Source organism: Condylura cristata, unplaced genomic scaffold (assembly GCF_000260355.1).
Source record: "Condylura cristata isolate star-nosed mole 26May11 unplaced genomic scaffold, ConCri1.0 scaffold00008, whole genome shotgun sequence".
Classification (NCBI taxonomy): Eukaryota; Metazoa; Chordata; class Mammalia; order Eulipotyphla; family Talpidae; genus Condylura; species Condylura cristata.
The window spans coordinates 1,336,771-1,355,216 of NW_004567109.1; the positions used below are offsets into that span (position 1 = coordinate 1,336,771).

Sequence of the window (18,446 nt, forward strand, 5' to 3'; positions counted from 1 at the left end):
AGGAGAGTCGAGGCTGGCAAACCCGGAGAGGAGAGTCGAGGCTGGCAAACCCGGAGAGGAGAGTCGAGGCTGGCAAACCCGGAGAGGAGAGTCGACCCCAGCAACAGCACAGCTCTGGGCAGCTGGGTGCGGAGCTCTGAGCCCAGAGCCCGTCTGCTGTAAGGTGCAGCGCCCCAGGGCCCGCGGGAGGCGCCCAAGCCTGGGCTCCGGGCGATGGAGGGCGTAGGCCAGGAACGGATGCCACCGATGCGAAGATAGAGGCTCCCAGCCAGCACTCAAAGGCTCTGGTGGCTAGAGCCCCACCTGGACTCCTGGGAGGCCCCCCAGAGGCGAACGATGAAATTCAAAACGAAGCAAGCCAGTGCCCGGCCTGGTGAAGCAGTCGTTCAAAACCGGCTACTGAGTCCCGTCCCGGACCAAGCACCAGGAGACAGGAAACAAAGTAACCGAGACAACTGGGCACTGGAATGTGGTGACAGCCCAGACACAGGAGGGAGATCCCGTGGGCGGAGGACGAGGGGGCTTCTCCAGACGGACGGGACGCTGGGCCCTGCAGTTATGGGAGTCTGCGGGCTGGAGGGGAGACCTGGGCGGAGGGCAGGGGAGGTGCAAAGGCCCTGGGGCAGGAAGCGATTGGGCGAGTTGGGGGCTATAAAGCAGAGGGAGTTGGACCCTGCAAGGCTGCAGCAGTGACAGGGGCCGCCCCAGCGGCACCTTCCACGCCATGGCCAAGTGCAATTTGGTTTCACTTGCAGCCATTCGTTTTCAGTCGGGCAGGGGCTGATTTGGACTGTCTTTGAAAGAGGATTCTGGGTTTGTGGGGGGAAGGGCTGCAGGGAGGAAGAACAGAAGCAGGAAAGTCAGAGGCAGCAGCAGCGAGTCTTCTTGCCTCACCTGAGGCCGAGCGCCCTGTGGGCAGTGCATCCCACTGCTGTCACGTGGGGACACTGGAAGGTGGCCCCCCAACACTGTCCCGGAAAGAACTGGTCTCAGGCGTGCTCAGGGTGACCCCAGCCGGAGGCCAAGGAGGAGCACAGGCCAGAAGCAATGTGGGGCCTGGACTGGAGCGGTGGCAGAGGGCATGGAGAGAGGGGGGCGGACCCAGGGCTGGCCCATGGGCTGAACAGTGCCGCCCTGGACCCACGGGTCCTCTCTGCTCCGTCTCTCCGGGAAAGCATCACGTGCCTCTGCGCCCACCAACGTTCTGGGCCCTCCGGAGAACTTGGGTGCCAGGAGAGAGGGAGAACACCCTCCATCCCCCGGGGGCTACCCAGAGGCAGGGCCTTGCTGAGGGGAGCCAAGCTACGCAGGCTCAGGTGACGTGGGGCTGGCGATCCTTCACCCTGCTGGTAGAGGAATCTCGGAGCAAGTGTCCAGAGGAAGCAAGTGGCCGTGAGCTTGGGGCTCTGCCCGGGGGCACAGGAGCAGCCCCAGACGATTCTGCACTTAGCTGGAGGCCCCTGCCCAGAGGGGCCCCGAGGGAGGGCCTCCAGGACCCCTCCCAACACGGAGCCTGTGGTTTAGCTCGTGGCCAGATGGCAGGTCACACCGGATGAAGGCACAGGGGGAACCCCACGGTGCCCCTGAACCTGACCGCTGACGGCTGCTCCCGGGGCTCCACAATACACACAAGCACACACCTGGCACAGACAGAGGCCACAGGCCGGTGAGCTGGTTTCGCACAGGAAGTGAGGGCGGCCGGGTGCGGAGTCCTTGGAGGAAGGCGGGCTTGACTGGGCGACAGGGACAGCCACCAGCATCTGAGTGCCGGAAGCCGAGAGTCCAGACAGTAACTCGATCCCCCTGCGTCCTCCCTGGAAGTCTGTCCTGGGGCGGCTGGCCACTGGCGGCCGGTGTTCCAGAAAAGCAAGGCAGAGAGCAGCAGGTAGCCGTGACATCCCCGGAGATGAGGCCCAGCAAGACAGAGCACCATGGACCCCTGGCCACAGCCCCCGAGATCTTAGCAGGAACCACAGAGCAGCGGCCTCTCCCCGAGGCAAAAGAGGCCTTCACAGGGTGGGCTCTGCTCTCGCACCGAGGAGACGGCTCTGTTCTTTCTGCCCACGCTGCCCACCGTGCCGGCGTTAGGGCCAGAGCCCTGAATGAGCCCTATGAGGGCCCTTCCTGCCGAAGCTCACCAGCCAGTACCCCAGTTCTGCACCCCAGGACCAGCGTGCCAGGCCCCGCCCCAGCGCTGGCTCCATTGGGAGCCAGAGGACTTCTAAAAATACACAGCACCACCCTCAGAGGGCCAGGACGGCCCAAGGGAAGGAGCAAAAGCAATAGGAAGCAAGAGCTGCATAGGTAGCAGTGATGGCGGGTCCGGGGAAGGTGGCCCCCTGTGGGCAGGATGGGGCGGCCAGCCAGCCATTGATTCATCCCTCCACCCACCCACCCATCCCTCCACCCATCCATCCATCCATTCAGCACCCCCTTGCAGGGGAGGGTGCAGACAAGCAGTTGCTGCACAGGGCATGGGGTGAGGGCAGGATGCCCCCTGAGGCTGGGGGAGAGCAGGTGCAGGCTGGAGATCCCCAGGAAGGACAGCAGGGCGGGGCACCCCAGGTCCCTCTGGCTCACCAGGCCGAAGAACGCCCCTCCCAGGCCTTGACTCCTCTTCCCTTTGCTTTCAGCCCATGACACTGGTCTCGTGACCCTACAAGTTGCCTTCAACAACCAGATCATCTCCAACTCGGTGGTGTTTGAGTACAAAGCTCGGGCCCTGCCCACGCTCCCTTCCTCCCAGCATGACTGGCTGTCCCTGGACGGTAAGACCGGCACCCGCGCCACCTCTCCAGGCACTTGGGGACCTCGGGCCTAAGGTGTGGACAGGTGTCCTGTCCTGCTCAGCGTGGGGTGGGTTTCTGCTCAGGCTGGACTGGTTTCTGCCATGAGACCGAGTGTCTCTCCCTGGGACAGAATGAAGGGTGTCAACCTACGTCTGTGGCTGCACCCTGCCAGGGGATCCGAGTGGCCGGACCAGCCCCCGGCTGCTTGAGCTTCCTCTCGAATAGGCCCTAAGCAGGCTTCAAGCAGCCTGTGCCCCGACTGGGGCCGTTCCCAGGGTCTCCCGACCCCAGCCTCTTGGAGGCAGCGGCAAGGCACGAAGCGGGCGCCGCCCAGCCCTGCAGCCCGGACAGGGAGCCCCGTTACGGCCGGGGAGAGGAGGGGTCAGGTGTCCCTTGAAGGCCTCGGATGGCCACCACTAGGCTGCTCTTACTAAGCCTCCGCCTTGTGGTGCATCTGCAACCAGCCAGGACTACCACTGTCAGCGGGTGGCAGGCTGGAGAACCCCACTAGACTCCAAAGGGGGTGCCCAGGAGGGCAGAGTCTTCCAGAGTCGGGCCGAGCCCGTGGTGTGCGAGCCCCTGTGAAGGAGACTGCAGAGAGAGGGTGCCAAAGGCGGGCCGGGCACCCTGGGTTGGCCGTGGCTGAGCTGCCCGTCTGCAGACGGTGGGCACAGAGTGGGGGGAGACAGCTGCACTCGGTCTCTGGGGCACCCGGCTGGAGCCTCCGCAGCCGGCGGTGTTGGGGTCTTGGCTGAAGTGCCCCGGTCCGTTCCCTAAGCGCCGCAGGAGCCATGCTCTCCTCACCTCAGGCTTGCCCTGGCTGCTGGCTGCTGGCGGGTGAGGGGGCTGCTGAGCCCGAGACCCTGTGTGCAAACCTCAGCCTTGCCCAGTGGGGTATGGTGCCAGCCGCTACCCTCTGCACTGCCCTGGGGGTCAGCAGTGGCTGCCGGGAGCACCAGGGGCCCCAGGTTGGAGCACTGGGCTGTGGGTGACCAGCAGGGAGTAACAGGGCAGGTCAGGGTGCTCAGGGGCGCTGCTCCCCGGAAATCCAGTTTCCTTTTTGCCACCTCGGGACAGAGAGACACCAGCCAGGCCCCCAGAAGCTCAGGAAGCAGCAGGGCCTGTCAGGAGGCTGTGGGCACGGGAGGAAGCTGCCAGAGAGACCAGGGAAGGGCACCCCCAACCGCTCTCAGCGGGCTGGACTCCTTGGGGACCCGGGCTACGCCCCAGCAGCCCCTCCCTGGCACCTGGAGCTCCGACCTAGCCGTCCAGTCCACCCCACACACACAGGGAGGGGCATGGCAGGACCCCTGCCAGAGGGCAGCTGGTGCGGCCCCCTGCCCCCTCCGCAGGCCCTTTCAAGTGCAGGCAGGAAAAGGGGGCCTGAGCAGGGAACCGGGAGACCCCACCCTTCCAGGGCAGGGGGACACCTGCCGCCCTCCTTATTCTTTCTTCCCTAAAGGAGTCAGATGACTGTCCAAGGAAGGTCATTTTCCCAGACTTTCACCAGCCAGATCAGCAACAGCAGGGGCTGGGGTGGAGGGCGCAGAGCTGAGCCCACGGGGCCTCTGGTGCCCAGAGGGAGGGGGAGGGGCTCTGTCTGCAGCTCAGCAGTGAACTTGGGGGTGGGGAGAGATGGTGCCGTCTGGCTCCCCCCAGCTCTGCAGCTCCTTTTCCCGGCCCCTCCTGCCCCACCGTTACTGGGCAAATCTCAGCCTGGGCTGCTGGGAGGTGGAGCCTGGGCGGTGGAGACGCCAGTGGCGAGGCGGGAGGGAGGGAGGGGCGGGGACCGCAGAGCCCGCAAACTGGGGCGCGGCGCGTGCACACACACACGTATGCACGGGCGCACACACGCATGCACCCCGGCGCCCCGCGCAGCTGCAATGCAGGGGCCTCGCCCGCCCCCCCGCCGCGGCCGGCGCAGTGCGGCGTCTGGATCAGCCGGCGGCTCCGCGCGCGCGTCTCCCTCCGCGTCGCGCAGACCTCAGTGTTGGGAGTCCTGAGCCCCCGCCCCCGCCCCCGGCGGGTAGAGGGCCATCTCCAGAGGGGGATTTCTGCCTTTGTTTGATTTGGGAAATGGATAATGGACGCTGGCCAGACTGGGGGGTGGGGGGGGCGCCTGGCTCTGAGCTCTGCAGCCTTTGCACCAGCAGCAGGGGGAGCGGCTGTCACGTGCCTGGGGAGGGCCATTGTCACGGAGGAGCGCTGGCTCTGGGGACCCAAATCTCTGCGGAGGTGGCCAGCGATCAGGAGGGCTTGGGGGCAAGTGCCCTGCTGGGACTCAAGCTGGGGGGCCCAGTCGGGCCAAGGGGGCGGGAAAGCCACTCCCGGGAGTGACCGCCTGTGGCCAGGACTCTACAGCTCCCTTTCGGCCATGTCTACCCCCAAGGTCCAGATTTAGAGCAGATTTCCTCAGACTTGATCCCAGGTCATTTGGACTAGGACCCCAGGGCCTGTCATGCATTTAGGGGGCCAGAATACCTCTTCCCAAATTAAGGATTAAGGCAGACAGCTCTAGCGATTAGGCTGGGGAGCTACTGTCCCTGGGGCTGGGGGGCTGTGCTGACTGAGGGGTGTGCGATGGGCCCAGCAGGACTCTCCAGGGTTTGCAGAGAGCAAAGCCAGGCCCACCCCTGGCCAGGGGAGATGGAGCTCCGTCCCTTAAATGACCCCTGTCCTGGAGAGGGAGGTGGCGCTCTTCCCCTGGCAGACACCTGTTTCCCAAGACCAGGGTGAGAAGGCCCAGGCTCCCCTGCCCCCTCTGGCAACCCCACTAAGCCTCTTAAGATTAGACTATTTTCAAATGCTCCCCCCCCCCCCCCCCCAGCTGAGGCTTCTGCCTGGATGGATGAGAGGGTTGGAGGGGGCCTGGGGGCAGATTTCTGGGGCTCCCCCTCCTGCTGACCCTCAGGGCAGGGAGGGGCTGGCTCACCTCGGGCAGAGGGGCCCAGGGACCAGAGCTCAGGCCTTACCTTCCAGGTGCCTGCTTCCGGCACAAGCCTCAGGCCAGGGGGACTTGGGCAGGCCCCTACAGCAGGCCCCTCCAGGGCCAGGGGTGCTCAGCTGGCGGCGGCCTCAGGAGCAGCCTGGGCCCAGGTTTGAAGTCAGGAAAGACTGAGGCTCTTGCTCCCATCAGAGGAAGGAAGCAAGAGAACAGTAAGATTTGCCTCTCCGCTGGCCTTTGAGTCCCAGCAGCTGGGTGGCCCCAGCTGGGCGCAGCCCGCCCGCCCCTGGGGGCTGTCTCTGCAGCAGCCTCCACCCCAGTGGAGTGGGAGGCCCCAGGCCCACCCAGAGCCCAGGACAGCCCGTGGCAGCTGGAGAGCATGGCAGCATGCACTGGCCTCCAGGCCTCGGACTTTCTTCCTCTCCTGTTGACACCCCAAGACACCCCCAGGTGTCCCCATGCACCCCTGGGCCCACCCCTTGCGCCCCAGAGCCCCCCGCCTGCCGCCCAGTCTTCCCACCAGGGCTGCGGTGGGATGGCCCTAACTGTACACACCAGAGAGCAGGCCAGGCCGCAGGAAGTCAGGGCAGATGGGGGGAGGTCAAAGGTTAAGTGCTTTATTTTAAATAAACAAAAATGTTACCGTTTTGTTTTATGGAGTAGAGTGCAAAATTCAGAAGCACTTGAAGAACTACAGTGTCAGGGAACCGCCTGGACGACCTCCAGGCGGTATTACCTGGGGGCGACCTCCATAGGCCCCATCCCAGGGCCTGCCGGCTCTGGCTTGTGGGCATGAAATGTTGGGGCAGGCTGGACACAAGGGTCTTCCCCCCCCCTGTCCACTCACCTGGCGTGGGCTCTGGGTGCTTTTGCATCGTTCGTGCAAAGGACTGACGGACAAGGCGCGTGGGGTTGCTTCACTGACCCCATCTTCTACTTGGGCCTTGAAGCCGGGTGGCCGGAACGGCCCCGCTCCCACACCCAGCTGCTGCCTGACTCCAGACAGAAGCTTCATGCTCCCAGTCAGCCCCTCGGGACGTCTGTCCTCAGCTCTCCTTCCCAGGGGACCCAGGGGCCTGGTCCTCAGTTGCCCCCTGGGCAGTGACCTGCTCTCTGCAGCTGGGGTGAGTCCCCTGGGTGCTGGTCATCTCACAGAAGTGCCAGGGCACCCTGCACAGAGCCAGCTCGGAGGCCCAGCCCAGGGGGTGGCCTCTGCCTCCCTCCTGGCCGGTCGGGCTGGAACCAAGCCCCAGGCCTCAGCTGCTCTTGCAAGATGGACACCCCGGCCACCGGGGCTCAGGCCCGTCCTGTCCAAAGTCGCCTGTAAACACCAGCTTTCCCTGGACGCTTGTGTCTGCGCTCTGGGGCCACGTGACAAATGCCCTCAAAGCTGGGGGCTGCAGTCAGAAGTGTGTTCGCTGGCGGCTCCGTGGGCTGGAAGTTCATAGCAAGCGCCAGCAGCGTGCTCCCGGGGCGCGTCCTCCCACCTCGCCCGGAGCTGGAGACTGCGTGACACTCCGCTGGGTGACACGTGCCGTCGGCCCGCTGTGCCTGCCTCTACTTGCTTACAAGGACACCGGTCACTCGGTTCGCTCCCCGCGGCCTGGCGCACAGGAGTCCGTCTCACGCGTGAGCACCTGGAGGTCAGCACTTCAGGGAAGGTCACGTTCTGATGTTCTGGGTGGACATGGCTATTTGGGGGACACCATTAGACCCACACTTCCAGCCATGGTGGGAGAGCCCTCCCCATTGCTCCCCTTTGGGGGACAGGGGCCGAAGGGAGCCCCAGAGCAGCAACAAACTGGCTGCGCCCAAGGGAATGTGGATGTCAGACCCCCACGGCCGGGCCCTGAGCTCCACCAGACCGCTGTGGTCACCGTGTGGCTGGGACCCTGCCCTTGGGTGGGGCTGTCATGAGGCCTGGGGGCAGCTGCGCCCAGCTTCTGAGGCGGCCCCAGGACTCCCCTTCTGTAGTGCGGATACCGGTCAGCTGAGCGCTCCGAGGCCTAACCTCAGAGAAAGGCCTGTTGGCAAAGCGAGGCCCTCAGAGAGCCCAGGTCAGCAGCTGTGGCCTACCTGAGCCTCTGGTAGGACCCTGCCCCGTCCTCTCAGGTGTTGACCTGGCGGGGATGAGGAGTGGTGTGGGGGTGACACCCGGGGCTTAGACTTCGACCTCGCCTACAAGCTGTGAGGAGGAGCGGCTGGCAGGGGCTGGGTGGCCCCCAGGAGGAATCAGGTTCTGGGGGTGCCCCGCCAGGCCGAGGGACACCCAGGGCCCAGCCTGGCTCCACCCGGGACCGAGAAAGCCAAGCGCGCTCTGCCTGGGCCCAAGGCAAGGCCTCTTCCTTTTAAAGCTCCTAAAAATATACTCGTTTCTGATCCCTGGAGCAGACAGGTGACCGGTCCCCCGCCTCGGGGACAGCAGGACATTCAAAATAGTCGGAGAGGCTGCAGTGCCGCCTTCTGCCCCGCACGCCCGCTGCCGCGCCCTGCTGTGCGCTCCGGGCCTCGCAGGCCAGCAAGTGACCGGCAGGTGTGTGGCAGCTGTCCGGCCTCGTTGAGAAGAACGGGAGGCGTGTGTGCAAACTACGGGCGGCGTGGACCGAGCGGCCACACCGAAACCAAATTTAGAATCTTCCAGAGGTAAAGCTGAAGGAAACTCAGGGCAGCCTCGACATTCTTCCGGAAGGACCCTGGGCCCCGAGGGAAGCGGCGACTGTGCAGGCATCCGCTGCCCCCCTGCCCTCCCTGCAGCCAGGCCCGCGTGAAGCCAGGCCGCGAGGGCGAGGGAGGGCAGCGGCCCCGCTGTCCCGAGTGGCCGCTGCTCTCGCTCCGCCTGGGGCCGGCTGAAGGAGCTGGCACTCCTTCCCAGCACCCGAGGGAGCCGAGGGAGGGTGGCCGCCGCGCCCTCCCGCAGACCCGGAGCCCCCGGCGAGCCCAAGCCGTGCGGGGTGTGCGTGGGGATCTCGCCCCTCCCGCCCCGCCGGGTGGCGAACACCTTCACAAGAGCTGGTGACATCAGTATCTCTCGGTGGCACAAGCTGCTGCGCTGGCCTTGAGCTCGGGCTGCGAGCACCGGCTCCAAAGCCCGCAGCTGCCCCTCGCTGCAGTTCCTGCGCCCAGCTGCCCACAGGCGGTGCGGCTCACAGCGGGCCGCCCCCGCGAAGACCGGACCCGGGTGTGACTCTCTCCAGCCTCCCCACAGCCTCCGAGGGCCTCTGCCGTGCCGAGAGGACACAGAGGCACACGGCAGGCCGTGACGAGGGCGGCAGCTGGGGGTCCCGCTGCGGCCGCACCCAGCGAGTGTCCTCCCGGCGCCTCTCCTGCCACGGCCAGGCCGCTGCTGACCTGCTGTCCGGGGCTACAGGCCTCCCTCGCCCCCGCTCTCCCTCCCCCGACGCCTGCTCGCCACGCGGCTGTAAACTAGGGCCTCAGATCCCAGCGACTCTGCTGGGCGACTCTGCCTGCTTCCTGTCTGGCCTGTGCCACCTTGCGCCTGGGCTGGGCTCCCCGTGGCCTCCCTGCGGGCTTCCCCTTGGCCGGGCTGTGTGTCACGATGCAGTCGGAAGAGACAGGCGGGGGGCGGGGGGCGGCGTCCACTGGGAGAGACAGGGAAACCGGCAGTCGTAACCCCGCCAAGTGAGGTTGTACTGGGGGGACCCGCAGCCCCGGAGGCGCCTTCCGAGGGACAGCTCTGGAAGGTCGGGGTAACTGCCCCCGCAGGTGGAGTCAGGGCCTCTTAGCAGCTGGCCACAGCCCACCTTCTGGATGGCCGCCGCCTGGCCCTGCCTGCAGAGCAGGTGCTGCGGGAGCCCGAGCCCTCTGGTGCCTCCCGCCTCCCCTGCGGCGCCTAGTGGACTGTGCGCGAGACGTCCGCTGTTGCTCAGCTGGAGTGCACCCGCCTCCCGCCTCCCCACGCGTGGGGTCCTTCCTGGCGTTGGCTTCCCCGACTCACTTCGGAAAGCCCCTCGCTGGCGATTGTCTCCCCGTGGTCATTTGCTCACCGTCTGATAGTGGAGCCCCGTGAGGGCCAGGCACTGGGCCACGTGCTGGATCCAAATAAGCGGGCGACCCCACGGGGTCCCTGGGCTCACCCAGCTGGCCATCTAGAGGGCATTCGGGCTGACCCTCCCATGGCAAAGGGCACCTCCTCGAGTCTGGGAGAGATTTTTGAAGAGACACTGGAGCTGAAAGCTGCAGCTGCCCGCGTTAACTCCAGGAAGGGGGAGCAAGCTTACTCAGGCTGAGGAACAGCTCGTGGTGGGAAGGGCATGTGCGGGCGCAGAGGCAGGCCAGGCTGGGCGCGCAGACCCGATGGGCCGAGGGCAGTGGCTTCATCCCAGAGACGCCGCTGAGAGTTCAAGCGGCAGTGGCTTGAGCAGGCCTCAGCCCGAGCAGCGCCCTGGGCCTTCGCCAGGGCACCGCTTGAGGGAGGCCAGCAGGTGGGGGGGTCCGTCCACCCTCCAGCTCAGAGCTGATGTTGGGCTCTGAGCACCTGGGAGAAGGGACAGAGCCAAGGGACAGCTGGAGGGTGACATCGAGGGGACATGTAAATTAGATATGGGGGCTAGATGTCATCGTGCTGGAGGCTTGGACTGAGCTTGAAGGGGCTTTGGGACAAAAAGTCAACAGAGAGTAAGTGGACGTAGATCTCAGAACGCAAGGATGAGTGTGGGCAGGAGAGCAAAGTCTGTGGCATGTCCGTGTGGGGGTGGCATTGGATAAGATGGGTCAGGGTGCAGGTGAAACTGACAAAGGTGAGAATATAGCTGAATCCCGAAGCCAAGGACTGTTGTCTTAAATTATCATTCTTCCCCCCCCCCAAAAAACCTGGGAACACAGAAGGTGCTCAATAAGTGTTTCTTCAAGGGAGTGAAGGTGGATGGGTGGATCGATGGGTGGATGGATGGTGGATGGATGGATGGAAGGATGGTGGATGGATGGACGGATGGATGGATGGATGGATGGTGGATGGATGGATGGGGGGGTGTATGGTGGACGGATGGATGGATGGACAGGTGGATGGATGGATGGATGGGTGGATGGGATGGATGGATGGACGGATGGGTGGATGAATGGATGGGTGGATGGATGGATAGATGGATGGACAGGTGGATGGATGGATGGATGAACAGGTGGGTGAATGGATGGATGGACGGATGGATGGGTGGGTGGATGGATGGATGGTGGATGGATGGATGGACGGGTGGATGGATGGATGGATGGATGGATGGGTGGATGGACGGGTGGACGGTTGGACGGATGGATGGATGGATGGGTGGGTGGATGGATGGATGGGTGGATGGGTGGATGGACAGATGGATGGATCGTGGATGGGTGGATGGATGGATGGACAGGTGGATGGGTGGATGGATGGATGGAGGTCCAAACACCCAGCTTCTGTGGCCTTCTCTTCATAGACAGTGTCCCATTTCCAGCATCCACGTGACAGTGCTCATGGAGTATCACAAATAGCAACAGTCACGTGAGCCTCCGTGTCCAGAGTTGGACTGCGGCTCCATCCTGTGGGCATGAGTGATTCTTCCCTGGCAGATCCCGTCTCCAGGTGTGGATGCTTCGAGATCCAAATTTCCCACAGTGCTGGTCTTTCTGTGTAGCCAAACATCACCCCACAACTACCTGGACAGGGCTCCCCTCCTCACCCTCATCTGCCTGCCCCACTCCCCAGCCATCTTTGACGGGCGAGGAGTGTGTGTTGAGTGTCTGGTGTGTTTTGTGTTGTGCTGTTGTGTTCAAGGCACCATTCCTGCACAGGCCTTGGGCAGCAACTCGACAACTCTTTGGGGCCAAAGGACACATTTTAACATGAAAAATGGTCTGGGTGAATGCTTCCACTTCTGCAGAGAATATCGTGCAAAGCTCCAGATTTCCTGGGTGGGGATATAAAAGTGAGTGGATCACAGATCAGCCCAGCATAATGTGAACTAAAATGAGAAATTCTAGGCCCCTTTGACAGCTAAGGTTATTGTTCTAACTTAGTACTTCAATTACCTCTTCAAATGACTCACCTGTGCCCGGGCCATATTCTGCAGACAAACCTGCACCCCGCTACCCCCCACAGAAGGCAAACCTGGCTGCAGCAATGTTCTTTTCTCAATGAATTGTCTCCCGAGGGCGCCATTCGCTGTGGCAGGGTGATAGGTGGCTCCATTTGGAGTTGCCTGGCCTCCTCCCATTGCCCTCTCTCCCCCTCCCCCGTCCCTCTCCAATGCTGGAGGCTGGGAGCCTAAAGAAAACCCCAGAGTCTCTGGGCCGCCGCCACAACCCTCTCCAACATTGACGGGAAAGGATCTGACCTTATAAGTGACCAGAGGTGCAGACAAGGGCCGGCGGCAGGGAGGGGGTGTGTGTGTGAGTTGAGCAGACGGCATTCCAGTTCCATAATTCTCCTTTAAGAGAAAGGGAGGACACACGTGCAGCTTTCAGCCACCTTCTAAGATGTTAGCAATTCAGTGTGGTCCTTAACACACAAAGGATGCGTCAGTGCTCAGCGGTGTCTACGGTGACATCCGAGGGCCTGGCCCGGCGCGCCCAGAGCCCCAGTGCCCTGGGAGCCGGCTGGCGGCTCAGTCGTCATCTTGCTTCCTGTTCCTGCAGAAGCAACGGGAAAGCTCCAGCTCTGAGCAGAGTGCGTCCCCGCGGCCGGAAGCCCGAGCCTTCCCCTGGCTTGAGCACACCGTTCCCACCGTCCCTGGCGAGGCCGTGTTTGACCCCCAGTCAGGGAGACAGTGGGGGCTCTTTTGTGTTGAGTGAGAGGCTGAAAGTGAACTGAAGTTGGCAGCGTGGGTGGGACTGCACTGCTGGTGCCCGGTGCCGGCTCCCAGGATGCCAACCACAGCCTAAGGCCGAGCTCCCAGCTCATGGGGGGCCTGGCTGCACGGAGAAGGGGCCTGGGGCACCAAAGAACAGCCAGCGGGGTTGGGGGACCGCGTGTGTGTGGCCTGCTGCTCCCGTTGGGGCTGTGTCTTCCCATCCGCGCTAACAGGAAACCGGATTTGCCCTGGCAGGGCCCCCCGTCCCCGCCCGACCTCGGCATTTATTGTTCCAATAGTCTTAGGGAGTGGCAGGTGCTCCCCTAAAATTAGGGGGCTCTCCAGGCCTGTTCCCGAGGCGCTGGGGCTTCAGGTTTCCGTGGCAGCAACTGTCAGGGAGGTGACGTCGGAGTGCCTCGCGGGGAAATACGGAGCCACACTGGCGCTTCCTGCGGTCAGTCCCTGTGAAAGAGCAGGCCTGCCGGAGGACGCCCCACGGCTCGGGGGCGCTCGCCCCTGCGCCCCTCCGCTCCCACCAGAGAGGCCAACGCGCTGCTCTCTGGCCCAGGCTGGCGCTCCCTGAGTTTCTCTGCGGAGGATGGAGGGCAGGGAGGGCCCTGACAGGGCTGAGTGGCCTGGAAGGGGCCAGAGGTGGCACCAAGGCCCGCGTGGGTGGGTCACAGCTGGCCCAGCGCATGCGGCACAAGCCAGCGGTGCCCAGAAGTGGGGCTCTGACAGAGACAAGGCACTGAGCGACAGACGGGGGTTCTCGGGGCGCGGGATTGCAAGTCCAAGGTCAGCTCCTGGGGTGGGGGGGTCTCCTGAGGCCCCTCCCCCCGTCTGTCCCCTCGTGTGTGCCCTGGTGGCCTCCGGCGTGGCCACGTGACCACTCCTCTGATGGAGACCCCCGGCTTGGGCGGGGCAGGACACCCCACAGCGGTGTTTACGGAAGCGCCTCTCTCCAGGCCCTTCCCAAATGGGGTCACTTTCTGCTTGGCGGGGTATCACAGCTTCCGCATATGCACTTGGGGGAAATGATCTAGCTCCCGACGGAGCTATTCCCCCAAACTGGGGCGCCCTGCGTGTGGGGATTTCATCACTGTCACGGGGCCTCCCCGAGCCCCGGGGTGGGGCTGTGGCTCTGACACCCGGAGCCGGGCTCTCGCTGGCATTTGCGCAGGGCTGGGGTTTCCTCGCCACGGTGTGGACTTGTCACCGTGCCCAACCTCTCTATGATGTCACGTTCCCACCCACTCAGAGGCAGTGTGCAGGCCCTCTGATTCCTGGGCAGAGCGCTAACGTCCCGGATACCCTGCCTTAGGGGCGTGGCCTGTGTGCCAGCGGGCCTGGCCAGTCTAGCTCAGGGGGACCACACCTTCCCTGCCTCTTGGAGTGGCTTTGAGGTGCATTTTCCAGAGCCAGATCCCAAGGGTGGTGCTGAGCTGATAGCTGTGGCTTGGGAAAGTGCATGGGCCCTGTTTCCATGTGCCGTCTGTGGAGGAGGGTCCTGGCACCCACTCTTGCTTCTGGCTCCCCTTGGTTGTAATTGTGAGGCCCAACAGAGAGCTGCTCCACTCTCTAGCCCCGCATGTGGAAAGGAGGCGGCTGTTCTGTGAAAACTGATGGTTATGTCGATTATAGTGGTGGTGGTGGGGGGGGGTGACGATTGCCCCAGAATCTCTTGACTGACTTCAAAACAGAATTTCCTCAGGAAGCAGTGGGCTTCCTGATGGTGCTGACTTCCCCCCTTCCAAGGAGGGGAGAAATGTACTTGACACCAGGGCAAATTATACTATGACTAGTATCAGCCCAGGCAGGTGGTCAGCTCTCATCTGGAGGGAGGAGGAGATGCTTTAGCCAGTAGCCTGAGAAGCTGGGGACCTCTCTGAGACACTGCACCCCCCCCCAAAGCCCAGCACTCAGAACACCCAGTTCTCCCAGTGCCAGGAGGCTGGCTAGTTTTGCCTGGGCGCAGCCACGCAGTGGTCATTTCAAAACCAGAATCCTACAGCCAAAGCAATGGGTACTTGCTGCATCAGGCCGTGCTGGACAGATGCCAGGACACAGCTACACAGCTTTAGACCTCATTTTACTGAAGGGGAAACTGAGGTACAGGAGCTGGACCCCGGCCCAGGCCTTCCCTCACCCTGAGCACCTCCCTTAGAAGGAAGGTCATGAATCCTGACCAAGAGCAGATGTGGCTCAGCTGAGGTGTCTTGAGATGCTCCCCGAAGGGTCCCTTCACCTTGAGTCGACCAGTCATTGTGATGGAGAACCCCAGTATGTCAGGACTTCCCATGGGAACCCCACCTTCATGAGGCTGTTCTCTCTAGCTGGCAAGGAGGCACTGTGGCAGGTAGCAATCTGCTGGACTCACCTGGCTTTTTCAGAAGCCATCAGCAGCGGGACCAAGCGCCCCACATGTGACCCCACCCCTCCATCCCCACCCCCTTGCCCTCCCCCTTGTCTCCTCCTGGGGCAGTCTCCTGGTGGAGCCTGCCTGCCCCATGTCCTGAGAGCCCCAGCTTCTCAGGCTGTTGGCTGAGCAGCAGGGGCGCTCAGGACGTGCCCCTCCGACCCTTTCCGCTGGGGACAGCCTTCTTTTGCAAAGCTCATCGCAAAGCCTTTCTTACACTCTGTTCCTTTTCTCTTCCTCCTGCACTTGAGATGTGATTAACATACCCTGTGACTCACCCACTTGGCATATAAGATCGCAGCTTGTGTTGTCACTGTCATGATCTCATTTTCGAACATTTTCATTTCCCCCAAAAGAAACCCCGGACCCACTCAGATCCCTGCCCCCCAGGCCTCCTCGCACCAAGCCCAAGCAGCTAGTACTCTGCATTCAATCTCTATGAATCTGTCTCTTCTAGACACCTCGTAATGGAGTCATAGCGCTTGGTCTTTCGCAGCTGACTTCTGACTTCTTTCACTAGTGTAATGTCTTCACTCTTGATCCCTGTTGTAGTTAGTGTGTATCAGTTCTTTTCTTTTTTGCTGAGTAATTGTTTTTATGTATGTTTATACTTCTCTGAGTGTCCATAGCGAGGAAGAGAATAGTGGGGTACAATGGTAACCTATACTCAAGTTTTTGAGGACTAGCCAGACTGTCTTGCAAGGCAGCTACATTATTGTACATCCCAGCAGCAAGGGAGAAGGGTTTCAATTTTCCATATTCTTGTCAACACTTATTATTGTCCCTTTTTAATTTATGCCAGCCATCCTAGCGCTGTGGTCCCACTTTGGTTTGGATTTGCACTTCCCCGATGACCAGTGATGTTGAGCATCTTTTTAAAGGCTTTTTTTGGCCATCTGTGTCTTTTCCCTGGAGAAATGTCTACTCTTTTGCACATTTTTAAGATTTTGTTTATATTCGCATGGGGTGTGGGCCAGAGGCACAGGGATGAGAGGACCCACGAAAGACAGAGTGGGGAGCAGAACAGGCACATCTACTGAAATCCACTGCTGAGGGGAGCAGCAGGCAGGTCAGAAGAGGTCTGCCACACCATGTGGGTCACTCACTGGCCGGGGATCAAACTCAGGCCATTACAGGGACAATGCTGGGACTTAAGCCCTAGGCCACCAGGGAGGCCCCCTTGGCACACTTTCTTAGAACTAGGTTGTCTTTTTTATTTTTAGCTGTAAAAAATCTTTTTCTATTGTAGATACAAGTCCTTTGTCAGATACAGGATTTGAAATATTTTCTCCTTGCTACATCTTGAGTGAACGTTTACTTTGACGTAGGGCATCCGCAAATGCTAGTTCCCTCCTTTGCATCCTTGAGTTGCAGAGGTGAGGCCTGGATATGGACTCACCACATCTGCTTCAAGGGGGAAAACTGCACTTGACCTAGGCACTGTGGACTCATCACTGAGTCATAGTCATTTCTCTATTTTGGAGAGCAACCCAGGTACACTCGCAGCTAAGTCATAGGCTGCGTGCCCTGCCTCACCTTAACCTGAAGAAAGAACAGGTGTGGGCCCTGGTTCACAAGCTGCCAGGGCCTCGGCCGGCTGCAGAGCTACCCGCCCAGCTGGCCGCGCTCTGCCTGGCTTTCTGCACCTGGCCCAGCATGCCTGCGTTCCCATCCCAGACAGAGCAGCAGTGGGGAGATCAGAACAGCAGCTCTCCCATGCAGCCCAGCCAGGGAACAGTGAGGGGCTTTCCTGCTACAGAATCACCCCTCCGCCTGCCCGAAACGGCCATTCCAGGCCGTGGGCCGGAGCCCCAACTCCATCCCAGGCACAGCCCATGTGCTGAAGCATCTCTGAGCCTACCTTTCTCAAGGACCATGTAGACATGGGCTGCGGCAGGAAGGTAAGGGTCAGGGAGTCCCCTGGTCTCCTTCTCGGATTCCTGAACCTGTCCTTTTTCAAATGCAGCCCAGAAAAAGGTGAGACCCCACCTGGCAATGTCTGGAGGTGCCTTCTCCTGAACTGTGGTATGGGGGCCCGCGTCAGGACACCCATCAGCCAGGGCTCCCTGGCACTGAGGGTGCAAAAGCAGTGCCTCCCTCCCCTAGGGGTCCATTGCTCAGTCCACTCCAGGCAATTCAACAGCTACTAGCCAGGTGCTTAAAGCCTCGTTGGCATGGTGCTGGTGGCCAGGAGAAGTCCGACTTCCTGCCTGCTCTCAAGGGGATTAGAGTTGTCTCCATCTTAGCTAGTAGCAACTAACTTTTAAAACACTTTTTATTAATGGACATGTCTATCTGGAAAGGCGTAAGTATCATTAAGTGTGTAAAACGCAGCTGAGGGAGTTTTCGCAAATGAAATCCAGTGCCCAGGGCAGGACAGGGCCTTGCTGCCCTCCCAGAAGTGCCCCCACCAGGTGCAGCCCCAGGTGTCCTGACTTGTAGCAAAGAGCGTGGACTTGTACCAAGTGCAACGTGTGTGCACGCACTAGGTGCAGGAACTGGAGTGTGTGCGCGCTTCTTTCTCTGGGCTCCTTGAGCTCTCACCCCGCGGACGAGGTACAGCGAATGGGTGCACAGGCGGCAGGTGGGAGACACTGCCCTTGACCCGGGTGGCTTGTCTCCAGTTGCCTCTGGGTGGGGCCCTGCCAGTACCCCCAGAAAGCACACAGAACCCACAATTGCCCACAGGGTGCTGACATAGCAATGCATAGCAAGGCCCCCTGTCGTGTCGCTAAGAATCAGGGAAAGCCACAGCAGGTGAGAAGGTCTGAGCCACCCTGGTGAACAAGGAGGGCCCCCTGCATGTGAAAGGGAAGACTGTGAGCAAAATGTGGGCGTGCTATCGGTTGGCCTGTGGTGAGTGCCGGGCAGAGGCAGTCGGGGCTCGTCAGGCCACCGCATTTCCTCAGTGTCACGGCTTTGTCCGGAAAGGCTTGGAGCAGGTGGGGCCTGCTGAGGTTCAGTGTCGGGGGCAGCCCAGAAGCGAGTCCCCAGAGGACCTCTCTGGGTTCCTGGCTCATGGGTGTGGCTGGACCTCTGTTCAGTTCTACAGGCTTCCAAGTTCTGTGGTTGTTTCCAGGCGCTGAGGGAGGGAGACTGCCCCGTTTGACTCTAACTCAGGTGGCAGAACAGAGACATAATCAATCGTAAAGATAACTGACCGTGAAGGGGAAAAGAGGGCCTCACGGCAAGTCTGCCTGGCTCTCGCCGGCGGCGTGTGCAAGGCTGGGGTAGAGGTGGGGAGGGGGGGGGGCGTGCCGGGCAAGTAACAGCAGCAGGACTATAGACATTACAAGGGAAGATGGCAGGTGGCTCCCAGGGACACCCGGGAAGGCATTGTTGGAGAAGTGTGCCCTGGGTCTGGGGCAGAAGAGAGAGAAGCTAGTAAGCCGCCGTGTCCAGAACTTCTGCACGCTAACTAGGCCTGAGGAGCGGGCGGGGGTCCTGGAGCTCAAGCCGGCCAATCTTGAGCGGGAGATGAGGAGACTGGACGCTCCTGAATCCCCAGGGGAGTTGCCTGGCAC

General features: G+C 61.8%; 1 protein-coding gene across 1 annotated transcript in view; it reads left to right on the forward strand.

Annotated features, from left to right (window-relative positions):
- Positions 1–18,446, forward strand: part of LOC101620301 (calmodulin-binding transcription activator 1-like) — a 303,066-nt gene that overhangs the window by 242,211 nt on the left and 42,409 nt on the right. The window contains exon 16 of the mRNA XM_012722063.1: positions 2,634–2,768. Within this exon, the coding sequence (XP_012577517.1) occupies positions 2,634–2,768 (135 nt within the window). The remainder of the gene's footprint in view (positions 1–2,633; positions 2,769–18,446) is intronic.